The sequence below is a fragment of the Aquarana catesbeiana genome, linkage group LG07 (genome assembly GCF_042186555.1).
Source record: "Aquarana catesbeiana isolate 2022-GZ linkage group LG07, ASM4218655v1, whole genome shotgun sequence".
In the NCBI taxonomy this organism is placed as follows: Eukaryota; Metazoa; Chordata; class Amphibia; order Anura; family Ranidae; genus Aquarana; species Aquarana catesbeiana.
In genome coordinates this window covers 86,063,805-86,080,616 of record NC_133330.1, presented here as the reverse complement: position 1 = coordinate 86,080,616, position 16,812 = coordinate 86,063,805, and the positions used below count along the sequence as shown (strand labels likewise).

At 45.9% G+C, this 16,812-nt stretch overlaps 1 protein-coding gene across 3 annotated transcripts in view; it reads right to left on the bottom strand.

Moving 5' to 3' along the window:
* HDAC11 (histone deacetylase 11) overlaps nt 1–16,438 on the bottom strand; it is a 55,565-nt gene extending 39,127 nt beyond the window's left edge. The window contains exons 1-2 of one of the 3 annotated variants that reach the window (XM_073592414.1): nt 16,296–16,438; nt 583–693 (exon numbers count right to left, since the gene is read on the bottom strand). In XM_073592414.1, coding sequence (XP_073448515.1) covers nt 583–584 — 2 coding nt within the window. In that variant the 5' untranslated portion in view covers nt 585–693; nt 16,296–16,438. Of the gene's footprint in view, nt 1–582; nt 694–875; nt 957–16,295 lie in introns of those variants that run through there. The other 2 variants (XM_073592412.1, XM_073592413.1) reach the window with 2 other exon arrangements.
* Nucleotides 16,439–16,812: the final 374 nt, after the last annotated feature.

Below are 16,812 nucleotides of genomic sequence, written 5' to 3'. Positions count from 1 at the left end.
TCCCTATACACTGACCAGAAACCTCTATCCCCTCTCTTCTCTATTCATTGATGAGCAGTCTGAATCTCCTCTCACAGAGGCTGCATATGATGGGGCACAGTGGCTGCAATCAATTTTTTTTCTCAGTATTTTTCAGAATTTTTCAGTTTGCTTGCACCCCCCCAAAAATTTTGAGCACCAGCCGCCACTGGTCTGAATCTCTCCTCCTTCTCTCTGAACATTGACCAAAAGCCTGTATCCCCTCTTTTCTATATACACGGATCAGCAGTCTAAATCCCTTGTCTACTGACCAGAAGGCTGTATCTCTACTCTTCCTTATACACTGACAAGCAGCATGAGTCCCCTCTCCTTCCACTAATCAGCATTCTGGATCCCTTCCTATTCTCTATGTCTAATACAGTCTGAGTACGCTCTTGTTCTCTCTGTTTACTGATCTGCAGCTTAATCCTTCTCGTACTCTCTATAGTGAGGCGGCTGCATTCATGCTGATTATATGTATACACAATACATACTCTATATGTACTGACAAACTGCAGCCTTTTTGCTCCTGTACACAATTCGTTGCCCCCTGTGGTTACTCACATGTTTTCTTCCGCAGGGCCGAGGTCACTTTTCAGGAAGCCAGAATGACAGATGACGTCAAGCAAAGGAGGATCTAGTGCACTTGTCACCGTGACATCATAGGAAACAGCTCTAGTGTGAAACAGAGCATGCAGAATGACAAGATTATTTCTCTGGAGTGCAAAGACCATCCCCAACAAACCCTCTCCTTCATAATCTATTCATGAGAAGAACAGGAATCTCAAACAGTAACATGTTAAACAGTGTTACCTACAGTACACAGAGTAGAAGCAAAGGGAAAAGACAGACAATACCTTCCCAGGCTAACCTAATCCTCAGTTACCTTGTCTGGAAGGGAGGAAAGAGGAAGTAGGCTGTGTTTGGGGAGTGGCTTCAGGTAGAACGAACAGGAATGGCAGAAATAAAAAGAAAGCCGGAAATCACAAGTCCGCTCTTGTACCAGTGATCAGTTACTCTTTTTCACACTGATGCTTTAGGGCCAGGTCACACCATAGAAACGCAGTCTGGATGCGTTCCAGATGCTTTTTTGAATGCGCGTTATTGACGCTCTCCAGTGCGTTTTTGATGCAGTCCAGTGCTTCCCCCTTCTTATTTCTTAAAGTATATGTAAGGGCTCTTTCACACGGACGATCCGTAAGGCCGTTTTTCATCCTTCCGTTTTCAGATGAAAAACGGACATACATGTATCCCTATGGAATAGCGGATGTCAGCGGATGAACGTCCGTTGACATCCGACCCGCTCCGATCCGAAAAAGTGTAACGGAGGAAAAACCTACTTTTCCATCCGTGTTCGTTACGGTTTTTCCTCCATAGGGGAGAGCGGCGCTCTGACAGGTCCGTCGCTGCACAGTGTGCAGTGACGGACCTGTCATCTTCCTGCTCAGCGGGGATCGGCGGAGCGATCCCCGCTGAGCAAGCGGATATTCACGGGGCGGATCATCACTGATCCGCCCCATGTGAAAGAGCCCTAAAGGTTTGTTTAAGAAAAAAAAGTCATACTTACCTCCTCTGTGCAGTTGGTTTTGCACAAGTGGCCCCGATCCTCCTCTTCTGGGGTCACTCAGCGGCGCTCCTGGCTCCTCCTCTTCTTGAGTGCTCCATTGAAGAGCCGCTCTGCCTTGGGGCACTTGTGCGGGCACGCTCCCGTGTCCTGCTGCTGCATCCATTGACACAGACAGCCAATGGCCAATGGCTATGCTGCTATCAGTCTATCCCATCAGAACCCAAGACACCAGCTGGAGCTGCTGTGCTCTTCCCCATTGCTGGAAAGACCGGTTCAGGTAAGTAAAAGGGGGGCTCTGGGTGGCTGCTGCATCACAGGAGGTTTTTCACCCTAATGAATAGAATGCATTAAGGTGAAAAACCTAGAGGGTTTACAACCCCTTTAGCCTTAACGGCCAGTTCATACCATAGAAACGCAGTCCATATGCGTTCCAGATGCTTTTCTGAAAGCGTGTTGTTGATGCAGTCCAGTGCTTCCCCCCTTCTTTTTTCTTAACCTTAAATAAGGACATGTGTGCGGCGCCACGCCAAAAGTGTGGGTACGGTCAGATTGCGTCAACGGTGGGAGGGGCTTAAATGGCCATATGCTTAAATGACTGTGCCACAAGCGAGTATATAACAGACAGTACAAACCTCAGTACATTCATTTTAATAAAATAAAACTGTTCTATTGCATATCCTTTACTACACACAGCTAACCTTAAACTCCAAAGACATGCTGGTAGGTTAACTGGATCCTGTCTAAATTGTCCCTACTATGTATGAATGTGAGTTAGGGACCTTAGATTGTAAGCTCCTTGAGGGTAGGGACTGATGTGAATGTACAATGTACATGTAAAGCGCTGCGTAAATTGATGGCGCTATATAAGTACCTGAAATAAATAAATAAATAAAATAAATAATAAAGTAATATTGAAGTCTTAAAATTAAAGGAGAAAACTTGCTAGCCACAAATGGATCAATGCCTATAGAATAAAATGATGATAGTAATAACCAGCTGCAAACGCAGATCACGTTTCATAACCGTGCAGTGGTGAAATCAATAAATAAATGCATTGCGCTAGAAAAAATAAATAAATATGTATCCAAAGTGTATAATTCAAGCATAAATCTAAAAGTGACAAATATAAAAATAAAAATAAACACCAATAAATATTGAACAATAATTCATAAGTGACAATCCGTAATGCAAAACTGATTATTAAAGTGCAGCGTGCATAGATAATAACGCTGGAACGAAAGTGTGTGATCCCTGTGTGGAACACGCGTAGGGGAGGGGCCGGGACGGAGCTGACAGCATGGAGGTGTATTGAGGAGACGAGCATACCATACTACACGCCATATCGGCGGTCTTTTAACATTTGGAAGCCTGGAATAGAATGGTGCACTTACGCACCTGTGCAATGTGAGTACCCTGTTGTGGGGAGTGTGTTTTTTAAATAAATCCTTGCGTTATTTCACTATGGAGTTTTTTCTTATTTATGGTTTGGAGCGGTACTGACTGAACCAGCTGGAGATCGGCACCTGCACTTCATTATAGAGCCCAGGGGTGGCTCCAAAGCATGATTAGACATAGATTAGTTACTGTGTCACACGCTCGGAGGTGAGCGCATAAGCTTTTGGGGGGTCACTGGAGTGCACCGGAGCATGGTTTTGCAGTTACACACATTGGATGAGCATGCTGGATGACACCACTAATGGACACTGTGTTATATTTGATATTTTACATCCATCACATATGAACTTTCATTTATTTATTTATTTATTTTTTGGAAATATTGTGCACTTTTTGCAGTATATGTATACACTTTAGTTCCAGCGTTATTATCTATGCACGCTGCACTTTAATAATTAGTTTTGCATCACGGATTGTCACTTATGAATTATTGTTCAATATTTATTGGTGTTTATTTTTATATTTGTCACTTTTAGATTTATGCTTGAATTATACACTTTGGATGCTACATCTGTCCCCCCTAAGGCTGAGAACCGAGTAATCATACTGATCACTCAGTGCTCCCTGAGCAGAGAGTTGGTGGCTGGCAGTCTCTGGCTCTCTGCTCTACCCCCCCACCCCCCACTCTCACTGAAACACTGGGCTGTGCAGGGGATGGGAGCGGCCAGCTCAGCGGGCTGTCGGCTGACCTCACAGAGCCGGTCCAGGCTGGGGAAAGATCGCAACCATATGGTCAAGAATCGCTCACATGCCTGAACTGGCTCTGACGTCAGCTGACAGCGGGCCACAGGAGTGCAAAACAATCTGCACTGCTGTGAACCACAGGAGAAGTACAGCCGAAGAAGCAATAAATCTATCACAGGACACCTGTCTCTCTGTTCCTGTTTGACATTACTTGAAACAATTGATAAATGTCCCTATTTATGTTGTGAACCCCCATCCAGGGGCCTTTGCCACACCAACCACCATTTCCTAGTCAAGAGCCTCTTCTGCACCCCCCCCCCCCAGTCTAGGGCTTCCTCTGCACTCCCCTCTTAGTCCAAGGCCTCCTCTACAGCCCCCTCCCCCCAGGTTCACAGCCTCTTCTGCACCCTGTCCTCTGAATCCGGGTCCTTTGCCACACCAACACCACTTTTCAAGTCTAGGGCCTCCTCTACATCCTCCGGTGTATTCCCCTCCTATTCCAGGGCCTCCTGTGTACTCCCCTCCTAGTCCAGGGCCTCCTCTCCTAATCCAGGGTCTTTGCTACACCAACCCTTTTCTAGTCCAGGGCCTCCTCTGCACCCCCCCCCCCCCCACTCCAGCGCCTCCTCTGCACCTCCCCAGTCCAGGGCCTCCTGTGTACTCCCCATTCCAGCGCCTCCTCTGCACCTCCCCAGTCCAGGGCCTCCTGTGTACACCCCTCCTAGTCCAGGGCCTCCTCTCCTAATCCAGGGTCTTTGATACACCAACCCTTTTCTAGTCCAGGGCCTCCTCTGCACCCCCCCCCCACTCCAGCGCCTCCTCTGCACCTCCCCAGTCCAGGGCCTCCGCTGTAACCCCCCCCCCCCCCAGTCCAGGGCCTCCTCTGCACACCCCCCTCAGAAAAGGGCCTCCTCTGCACCCTAATCAGCCCAAGGCCCCCACTGCACCCCCCAGTCCAGGGCCTCCAATGCACCCCCCAGTCCAGAGCCTTCTCTGCACCCCCCCCAGGCCCCCCCAATCCTTTGCCATAACAACCCCAACTTCCTAGTCCAGGGCCTTCTGCACACAAACTCCTCTCTTTGTCCTAATAAATGCCTTCCAGTTCCAGGAAGGCTCTTCCATGCTGAAGCATCACTCTGGAATGCCTTTCTAAAGTGCTGGTGGGTGGGAGGAGCAGACTGATTCAGCGCTAGTGCACCTGTGCAGTCTCCCTCCTATTTGGTTCTCTGGTATTTGGCAAACTATGGAGAGGGCCCTGCCTGTCCATTACACTTGATCAGGTGGCAGTGACACCCTAAGGCCTCATGTACACTGCTGCTGGTAAACGGACGTTCAGAGGCAGTTGGATGCTTTTTTCAGCTGCCCCTGAACTCATCCAATATTATCTTATGAGTACATGTACACGGGTTCGTTCAATGTCGTTTTTAGGCAGTTGAGTTTAGAGGCCTTTTTTGGAAAGCAAAAAAATGAGTTCAGACGCTGAGTTTAGAGGAATTTCAAGCGCCAAACGCTTCTAAACGCGGTAACTCACATTTTCGTTTACAGGTGTTTTTCGTTTTTGGCTATTTTGAAAAAAAAAAATTTCAAACGCTTCTAAACGCAAACGCGGCAAAACGCAGCATGTAAACACGGCCAAACGGACATTTTAAACGTGGGTTACTATCTGTCAAGTTAAATCGTTCAGGAGAGGTTGTAAAAATGTCCCATGTACATTAAGCCTTAGAGCAGTGCTTCCCGGTGGGGGTGACGGAACCCCTGGCGTCACCCCCCTAGATGTGTCACCCAAGGCGTGGGCACCCCCTGCCCCCCCTTGTTTCGGCCCTGGCTGATATCACTAGTTTGAGCACCTGGCTGTGACAGCTTACGGCTTCACAGCTGGGTGCAAGTAGCGCAGGGAGGGAGGGGTAAAGGAGAACTTCCGCTCGAGACGCCTAGGCGGCTCAAGTGGGAGCAGGTACCTGTAAAAACTAGGTACCCCCCCACACACCCCCACCGCCGCAACAAAAATTACATGTCAAATGTGGCATATCAGGGGGTTAGGAGTCCTTAAAGTGGAAGTTCCACTATTGGGTGGAACTCCTCTTTAAGCAGCCCATACATTGATTTTATTTCCTTCCACCATGAGTGGAAGTTCCCGGCTGGTAGAATATAAAGATTGCCGCTGGCAATAATCGACGGGGAGTAAAATCTGACGGGGTTGGATTGACTTGGGTACAATCAGCCTGCACATACATGGACACGGCCAGTCTCTACTGAACCGTCAGAATTTGGATCCATCTATGGCCGGCTTTAGGTTTGTAGAGATTCCCTCTCACTTCTTGTTGCATCTCAGGGACAGGAAGTGAAGAGAAATCTTCCCAATGGGACACAGAACAAAAAAATAAACTGACAGGGGATTTAACACGTCACTACTAGTATCCAAAACAGCAAAAAAGTTATGGCTATATATACATTTTAGGGCTCATGCACACAGGACGTTTTTACAGCTGCTGTTAGGGGCATTTGACGTTTTTTTAACTGCCCTTCCATGTTAACCTATGTGTCCATGCACACAAACTGTCAAAAGTGTTCGGAGGCATAAGTGTTTAGTGGCAGTAAAAAAAAAAAAAAAAATAGCCAGCCTGTGCTTCCAGGAGCAGTGAAAACAAAAAACGCCAAAAAATGCGTCAAGCCATGTTAGAGGTTTTTTACATTATACGCAGTGGTTTTATGAAAAAACATCCAAAAACGCTAATGCCAGAAAATGCGGTAAAGCTCCATTGTAGGAACGTGGCAAAGTACGCGTTTTAACGCTGCTGTAGTGCTGGTGTTTCTAAAATGTCCTGTCTGCATGAGCCCTTAAAGTAGAACAAAAAAGGCATTTTTTTTTTGGATAGTAAGGGTTCTAATCCCTGACAGTTTTTTAGGCATTTGTGTCTCATTTAGGGAAGCTTCTAGCGATGCACCGAAATTTTGGCTGATGTAAATTATCGACTGAAAAATTATAAATTGTATCAAATACTTACCGTAATTTTCCTTTCCTGACGCCTATACATGGCAGCATACATATCATATAGCGCTGCCCCTATATCCACCCACAGGACCTGTTTAGCTCTATAAAAGTCTGACTGAGAGCTACCTCCACCATTCTCCATATAAAGCACAAAGATCAGAGGGAGGGTTCATATGCTGTCATGTATTGGCGTCAGGAAAGGAAAATTACAGTAAGTATTTGATACAATTTTCCATTTTCCTAATGCCAAACATGCCAGCATACATATGATACAAAATGAGCTTTTGAGAGGGAGAGTTTAATGCTACAAACTTAGTCTTTATTTAACAATAGACATAAAAGCTTGGATGGTTTTCCTCCCAAACTCTACTAGTAAGAGCTGCTGGATCCACCCTGTAGTGTTTAAGAACGTATGATGTGATGACTAGCTAGCCTCTTTGCAGACTGTCTCCAGAGACAATCCTGCATGTGCCACCCAAGAAGACGACATCATCCTGGTTGAGTGAGCTCTAACCACCTCTGGAGGATCCTTCCTGGTCACTCTATATGCCCGGTGAATATTTTTTACTATCCAGGCCGAGATGGTTCTGGCTGAGGCCTCTTTCCCTTTAAATTTTCATGATGAAAAAGTCTGCCAACACATCTGAATGTAGAAGTAGCCTGGAGATAGGCTTTGAGGACTTTTGGAATGTCAAACTCATGCAGATCAGCATCTGATTCCGCTGGGAAGGCTGGAATCACCCATTCACTGGAAAGATGAAATATCAATGCCACTTTTGAAACAAAATGATCCAATGGTCTCAGCACAACCCTGTCTGGGAAGAACATGGAATAAGGTTCTGCTGCCCCCAATTCTTGGAGTGCCGACACCCTTCCCCCTGACGTTATGGCCAATAGCAAAGCTGTTTTTAAGGTGATATCCCATAATAAAGAGTCTTCTGTCGAAGTACGAGGAGGGTTTGCTAGTTAAAATTGAGGACTACTGCCAGGTCCCATTGAGGGAACCTATTTCTCTTGGGAGGGCATAGTCTAAGTACCACTCTCATGAAGTGCTCCACCAGCAGGTTTGCTGCCCATTTCTTTTGGGTAAAAGCCGAGATGGCTGAAATTTGCACCTTAAGCGAACTGAGCCCCAAATCCAATCCCGACTGCAGGAAAGACAGGATTTGAGATACATTTGGGACACTAGGGTCAAACTGTCGTCCTGCTTCAAAGCTTGTGAACCTTTTCCATATTCTGGAGTAGATGGCATTGGTTGACCCCTTTCTTGAACTCTGTAAAGTTCTAATACCCTCTGGAGAACATCCTAACTCTTGTAACCCCTGCCTTACAATCTCCAGGCCGCTAAGACCAGTCGTGATGGTTGCGGATGTAGGGTATCTCCTTCAGACAGGAGATGAGGAGTCACCGGCAGAGTGATCGTTGTGCACACGCTGAGATCCATTGCCACAGAGACCCATGGTCTGTGAGGCTAGTAAGGAAATACTGTGATGACAATCTCCTCAGGAATTTCAGGATTAAAAAAATTGGAGGGAAGGCTTAGGCCAATTGCCAAACCCAAGGATGGGTGAAGGCATCCGTCCACTCAGCTAATGGATGAGGGTAGCGTGAGATGAACCAGCTCACCTTGCAGATGGTTGATGAGGTAAATATATCCATCTTGCGGACACCCCCACTTGTGGATGATCTGTTTGAACACTTTGGGGTGAAGGGACCATTTATTGGGGTCCATAAATTGTCTGGATAGGCGATCTGCTTCCAAGTTCTGACAGCCTGGAAGATATATGGCCCTCAAATCTGGGAGATATTGTTGTACCAATGTCATGATTGGTTCCACCTCTCTCAAGAGTGATTGGCTGTGCATCCCGTCTCTGTATGTAGGACACTGCCGCCATGTTGTCCAGATGGAGCAGGACTGGGCAACCCTGTATGTGGGGCAGCGAGGTGGCCAATGCCATGAATGCCGCTTGAAGTTCCAGAATATTGGAAACTAGACCCTGAGTGGGAAATTCCCCTGGGCCCTGGATCTTGAGTTGTTCGCAGGTGGCGCTCCACCCTGCTGCGCTGGCATCTGTGATAACAATGATCCATGGAAGCGGCCCTAATGGACTATGCCATTTAGCGTTTGTTTCGTCTACCACCAGAGATTTTGGCGCCTTCGGCTGGTGATCCTGATTGGCTGGGCTAGACGAATGCTTCCACTGCATCAGGAAGCCTTGTTGGAAAACTCTGAATTTCCTGTGAGCCCAGGGGATCATCGGAATACAGAGGACTCATGCACTGGGATGCTGACATCACTGGTACAGCCAATGTCTGTTGATACTTATCCCTAATTTTGGGGAGTTTCTGAGGTGGTAAGGAAACTGTGGCTGCCTGAGTATTGAATTGGGCCCCTAGGTATACCATATTCTTTGTAGGCTCCAGCTGGCTCTGGTAATTCTTGTCCCTCAACGCAAATCTGAGGAACTGCTGGTATGATTGAAGGATCAGGATATGCTGGTAGGCATATTGCAAGTCCACTGAAATCCTCCAGTCTCCTGGTTGCATAACCTGGATTATGGTATGGAGAGACTCTATCTTGAGTCTATCCGGATAAATTGATTCAGCCTCTTGAGGTAGTTCTGAAGGCTGCCATTTGAACAGCCAATAATGGCCTTGCACCACTGTGGACTGAATCCGACAGTTTTTGGCAGTGGTCTTGCCAGAACCGGGTCACTTTGAGCCACCTGGCTCCAACTGCCTCCTGGGCGGGCTTGGTGTTAAAAGGGCTTCTGGGTATCTTGGGGAGCTGCAGGGATCTTAGCTCTCTGCGATCTTACGAAGGTTGACTGTGTACCCCTCCAACGCCTTCTAAAGTCCTTGGATGGGCGAAAGCCTCTGAAATCCCAGTACCTGTTTAGCGCTCCTCTGGATGGTTGCCCCCTCTGGCATCTGGACCTTTGATCTTGGGGCAGAAGATCTAATTTTCCTCCTGTAACCCTGGATATGGCAGTCTCAAGTTTTTTGGCCAAACAGCACCTTCCCATCAAAAGTCAGTTTACAGCAATTCTGCTTTGAGGATGAGTCAGCCGCCCAGGGTTTTAGCCTTTTGGCTGTGACTGAGCTGAGCATGGCTCTGGAGGACCATCGAATGATGTCTGCCTCACTTGTGAAGTCAACCGAGAGTTTTATCTCATCAAGAGCCTTGATGATTTTTTTCTTTTGGCAACTGGTTTTTGATCACATACTCTAAGTTCTGTGCCCACACTCACATAGCAGTTGCTACGGATGTTAAAGCAATGGCGGGTTTACAAGCACCACCTGCCGCAAGCTAAAACTTTCTTAAGACCATGTCAATGTGTCAATCAAGGATATTGTGAAAGGAGGAAGGGTCTTCCATCGGAAGTGTCACATTCATGGCCAGTCTGGTGATTGCCACATCCACCGTTGGTGGGTTAGATAAAGGAGTAACATCCTCCTTCGTTAGTGGATACAACTTCTGCAACCTATTCCTATTCCTCCTGAAAAAAGCCTTATTTCTGTCATAAGAGGAAAGGTAGCTACCTGTTTCTTTAGGTTCCTCCTATGGAACCCAAAGGCTTGTTCACACTTGAAGCAGGCTCTGCTATTGCACTAAAAAGAGATCTGTGCTTAGGTCACTTTTCAGAGGCATTTGATATTATCACATAAAGGGGACAAGTGTTCCTGCTATGCGATTTTCAAAGAGTAATTTGTACGCAATGTTGCAACTCGCATGGGGCGGCCCATTCACTTGGCTGCCTTACGTGTGCAAAAAGAAGCCCCTGCTCCTATTCAGGGGCAACCAGTTTCGCACAATGTTTTTAAAGGCGTGTTCTCACACGTGACATTAACAGCAGAATTGCATCGCATTTGGGGTGCCCTGAAAGGATAAAGGCACCTAATGCGATTGCCACACAATTTAAAATCAGATTGTATGGTGTGTGATAATACGTTTTCTCCCTCTTTTGGAGGAGGTTCTGGATTCTCCCATTCCAGTGCAGCTTTTACTGCATTAATGAATGGTCGTATTAGCGCAAAATCAAAGCCTGAACTTTCAGGATCCTCTGCCGAGGAGGAGGTGATATCTTCTCCCTCTGCCTGGAAGGCTGGCTGTAATACTGGGTCTGGGGAATCAGGCTGCCTAATCTACTGGGCTGGAGTCACCCCTGAAGTGCCTGGTACCCCTCTAGTTAGAGAGGGTTGAATGGCTTGGTTTAGACCTGGTGCAGGGCCCACACTGTTTGTCCGCTTCTGTCCCTCTTTGCCCGAGAAGACTGGAAAATTCTGCCAGGGAGTTGGGGACTACTTTCTTGAGCAAGGTTGACACCTGCTGATTCTCATACTCCTTGTCTCTGGAAAGCTGCCTGAAGCAGTTGCTGCAAAGTAGCTTTCCAGGCATAGGGTCATCTCCACATGACCAACATTTGCCTTTCGGGCGCTAAGCACTCGGAGGAGAAGCTGCGTGCGTTCTCTTAAGCGTACATTTGCGCCCTTTGTACTGGGGTTTGCCAGGACTGGAGGAGTCACTTTCTGCCCTGGAAAAATCCTGACGATCCAGAGAGCCTCTGGACCTCCCAGAGCAGGAGTGTGAGCGGCCGGGACTGCAATAGATAGGAAGACACACTCGTTAGGGCAGAACGCACTTTTTTTCCTATATGTTCTTACTTACCCAAAGTTGGCCCTTACCTGATATTGCGGTGGTCTTGGTTATGTGGTGTTAGGCTCATGCTGGCAGAAGAACCGAAAGGTGCAAGGGGGACTGCATGGCAACAGAGAGAAATAAGCGAGAGAGAGAATATATATATCCTACCCCCCTTTTTAAATAAAAGAAATCTGGGCAAACACCCCCCCCCCTTCTAACCCCATTACTAGGTTAGCAAAACTCACTTGTCATTTTATTTATTTATGTCAGGTACTTATATAGCGCCATCAATATACGCAGCGCTTTACATATACAGTGTACTTTCACATCAGTCCCTACCCTCAAGGAGCTTACAATCTAAGGTCCCTAACTCACATTCATACATACTAGGAACAATTTAGACAGGATCCAATTAACCTACCAGCATGTCTTTGGAGTGTGGGAGGAAACTGGAGTACCCAGAGGAAACCCACGCAGGCACAGGGAGAACATGCAAACTCCAGGCAGGTAGTGTCGTGTTGGGATTCGAACCAGCGACCCTTCTTACTGCTAGGCGAAAGTGCTATCCACTACACCACTGTCGTTGACTTGAGAGAGAGAGAAGCACACTATTGGAAACTATTCAACAGTATCCTCAACTTCCTGACACAACACAATGTCCTCAGCAGAAGTCAGGCAGGGTTCATGCCAAACCATCGCACTACAGACCACATCTACACCCTGCACAGCCCCATCAAGAACCATGTGCACAATACAAAACATGGAAAGATATTCGCCTGCTTTCTGGACTTTAAGAAGGCATTTGACTCTGTGTGGCACCCAGGCCTGTTCCTCAAACTATTAGAGAGAGAAATAGGAAGGAAAACATATGAGGTTATCAAGAGTTCATACACTGAGAACAGCTGCAGAGTTAAGCTGAATGGGAAAAGAACCGAATACTTCAGGCAAGCCCGAGGAGTCAGACAGGGCTGCAGCCTAAGTCCAACCCTCTTTAACATCTAGATCAAGAACTGGCTGCAGCTCTAGAATCCTCTCCAGCACCAGGACTGACTCTACATGACACTGAGGTGACATTCCTGCTGTATGCGGATGACCTCCTACTTCTGTCACCAACAGAGAAAGGCCTACAAGACAGCCTGGAAGTGCTGGAGAAATACAGTGCCCCATGGGCACTACCATCAACTCAAGTAAAACAAAAATCATGATGTTCCAAAAGAAAAATACTAAACAAACAAAGAGCCCTTCCTTTACATTAAACAAATGTACTGTTGATGCAACTAACAGCTACACATACCTCGGCTTAGAAATGAACAAATCAGTAAGTTTAAAGCCAGCCATACAAGCACTAAAAGACAAGGCATGCAGAGCCTTCTTTGCCATCAGGAGATAGCTGTACCACCTAAATCCACCACTGAGAGTCTGGCTCAGAATATTTGATAGCGTCATCACCCCAATTCTTCTTTATGGCAGTGAAGTTTGGGGTCCTGTCACCTACCCAGACCAATCCAAATGGGACCCCAGCCCAACAGAAATATTCCATCTGGAATTCTGCAAGCACCTTCTCCAAGTCCATCGGAGCACCTCCAACAGTGCTTGCCGTTCTGAGTTGGGCAGATTTCCCTTAGTTCTCACAGTACAGAAGAGGGCGCTATCATACTGGGACAACCTACAAAACAGCAGCCCCAACTCATACCACCATAAAGCCTTACAGAACAGTAAGGAGCAGTCCAAGCCGTGTGGCCTGCAACAACTCATCAACATCTTGTCTATTCAAAACTCTCAACAATGTGGCCTGACAAAATCTCAAATAAAAAACATAATCAATGACTCCAAAGAAAAACATGTTGGAGAATGGAGAAATGAGCTAACAAACTCCAAAAAACTAACTGTTTACCAGTCATTGCAGAGACATTACAAACTGGCCACATACCTGGAGGTGCTACAAGACCCCAAAGACAGACAGACCCTGAGCCTGTACAGACTGGGCGCCCACAGCCTGGAAATCGAATTAGGATGGCACAGACAGACCTACAAGCCCAGGGAGAATAGACTGTGCCAGCAATGTGACCAGGGGGTCCTGGAGGATGAGGACCACTTCCTGCTACATTGCCCAAGGTACTCAACAGTGAGGGACACTCACTTCCAGAGACTCTCCACTCTCATCCCAGACTTCAATTTTATAGAAGAGAAAACTCCAATTTCTACTGGGAGAAGAGGAGCCAACGGTAAAAATAGCTGCCCAATATGTGACAGCGTGTCCCATTCCCCTCTATATTACCCCCCCCCCCCTTCTTTTTCTTATAGAAACTCAACTGCTTTGGCAATGCTAACATGGAGAGAGGGAGAGGGAGAGAGGGAGAGAGCTCTCAAAAGGACACTTTTAAGCTGGCTACACATCATGCAATTCTCTGCAGATTTTTTTTTTCCTCAGATTTACCAAAACCACACAATATGAGGCCAAATCTTAAGAAAATCAGACAACAAAAGCTGCACAGTGTGTATGGGGTCTTTAGAGACATGAGAGCAAGAAAAAGAAAAAAGTTTTATAGAAAATGACAGACCTGGAAAGAGTCCCCATGATTTTACCTTGCTTATGGTGTGTTTTTCATAGGTCATGTGACTCAACAAATGCATCAAAAACGCAACACAGGTGCATTTTTATGTGTTCTTGTGCGTTTTCAAATGCATTTCAATGGGAAAGTGTGTTTTTGGTGAGGTTTGTCAAATATCCACCAATAATGCAGCAAGCAGGATTTTTAACACCGCTTCAAAAGGTGCCGATAATGGAAGACAATAAATTCATACTCATTTAAATTCATGATATTAATTAAAAAGTTGAATATAATGCAATTATCTATAAAAATATATATATATTTTTTTAAAAACGTAAATTTCAGTTTCGGCGAAGTGCATCCTAAACTTTCGGTTTTGGCTTTCGGTTTCGGTTTTTGGCACCTATGTTTTCATTTAGAAATTTCTATTCACTTCCTGTCCCATAGCCACAACAGGAAGTGAACTAGGAACTAATCTCCCCGCTAAAAGATTTCCCCTCTATTACTGTTTTAGTGACAACCCAAACTTTGGATTTTATTTTACTTTTACTTTCAGAGATAATGATAAAAGGGATAAAGAGAGAAATGAAACTCCCTAACGGGGCACAGACAGCAATTAAAACCCGACAGATGTTCTAATGCATCTCCACGCTATCCAAAAAAAATTGCCTTTAGTTGTAGCGCAACTTTTTTGGTTTCTTTTGTATAGGCTTAAGCTGGCATTACACTGATCAAATTTTGACTGGTTCAGCAGGGACCATCAAAATTTTGGTCACTGTGTAGCAGTCACCGCTCGACAGAAGTTGATTGTTTGATCGACTTCTGTCAAAGTGACGTGCTGGAAAATGTTTTATTGATCAGCAGCTGCAACCAATCAACTGCAGTTGCTGATCAGCGTATTATGGCAACTGGTGTTGCTATCAGCTTACAATGTCTATTACTGTCTGTGTCGCCGATAGGGAAGATTTTCTTTACTTCTTGTCCCAGAGACACAAGATGAAGTGAGAGAAACTCTCAGCAACTTGGGTGGAAAGATATACCAGATGTGTGCAGAGGTTTCATGGAACCTTTCTACTGCGTGTCAATTCTCTCTACTGATCTTCTTAATGCAAGGCAGGCCAGAAATTACCAGCTATGGTGGTGACCAGGGCCAGCAATCATTAAAAATCATGGTGCAACCTAACTGACAGGGCACCCCGGGAACATCAAACCATGCTGTGCCCGTACTGAGTGCCAGTCAGGTAATAACTTTCAGCAGCACCAGAACCATCCAGTGAATGATACTGATCTTTAGCACAGATGCAGCATAAATAGACAATAGGGCTATGTATTGCAACATTCCAGTGCATGGCATCTTTGGAACCACAGGCTACTCTGTCACATTACAGAAAAAAACACAATTGAAAGAAAACTAGATTGCTGATTAAACTTTATAAAACTTCTGAAACCCATTTTAATCCCAGGTGACTCTGTGTTACTAAACAGCTGTCTCCATATCAGTGTTGCCAACGTACCAGATTGAAAGTTACTGACATGACAGCCAACATACTGGCACAGTCACATTTTTACTGGCATTTCCAAAAGTTACAAAGTTACAGTTTTAAGTGCAAATTTCAGTATTTAGGCTAAAAGTACAATATGCAATTAGCAATGTGAGGTAAATATTAAGGCAAAATACATATTTCTTATTTTATTTCCATATAGTAAGTAGCTCAGGGACAGGACACAGAAGGGCAAAAAATTAGAATGGGAAAGCACGCACACATGAAATTGACTCTCACAGTGACACTGATGGCACTGCTCCCAGCATGCCTTGCTCCTGCCCCGCAGACCAGCACACAAGGCATCGGTCACTCCGCTCAGCTCCCTTACACCATGACAGCACACAACACGCTCAAGCACCTCCTCCGCCATTCCCTCCCATCAGCGCCACCCAACACACTGTAGCAGGCACTCTGAGAGCGTCACAGCCATATTTTTTACTGGCAACCTTTACCGGTCACTGGCATTTACTGCCGGGAAAAAAGTGCCTGTTTTTTACTGGTTGCCTGTAAAAATACCTATGGTTGGCAACACTGCTCCATATTACAACATAGACGCCATGCTGCTCCCTGCCTGCTCAAACTGCTGTGGAAGCTCTGGTCCATCACATTTTGCTAAGTGCATACCAGACCACGCCACCTGCAATCTCAGCCGGTCTCCAGCAGCCACTCTACCACAGCAGAGCTGATTGTCATGAAAATTCCTAATTGTTAACCTAACCCTTTCCTTCCCAGCTGGAGTAACATGGGGCTGACTCTCTGTCGTCTGCTCATCACCTCCTAGCAGTATAGGAGGGTATAGCTTGCCACTAGGTGCCCTTCTTCCCATATAAGTATACTGCACCTGTGTTTTCCTCTTTGACCCCCATCTTCCTTGTACCTGCCCTGGTCCTTATGCAGGCACTTTCTGCTTTAGAGTGACAATATTCGGTTCTTGTCTCCTAATTGTTCTCCTCTGACTTTAAGCAACTGTGGCAATGCATAATGCACAGGTATTTTGCAAAGGAAACTCACTCCGAGAAATGATGTGCAGCATTTACTGAAATGCAGGCAGGGAGACAGGAAGTGGTTGCAGAAGATCACTAGATACACATAAAAAGATGAAAAACAGTATATTATTAAAAATAAAGAGCAAGACATTTTTTATAATGCACAGTTAGTGTTTACATCTGGGCAACTGCATTCACAGACCCATAAAAAAATTACCTAAAGCCATTAAATGTAGCTTCATGTCATGTCATATTTCACTAAAACAAATATACAAAATCCACGTCACTCCAAAGCTCCACCCATAGGTACTTAGGCTTAATTGGGATTGCCACTTTCCCTGGTAGTATACCTTACATGGAAAGGATATACTG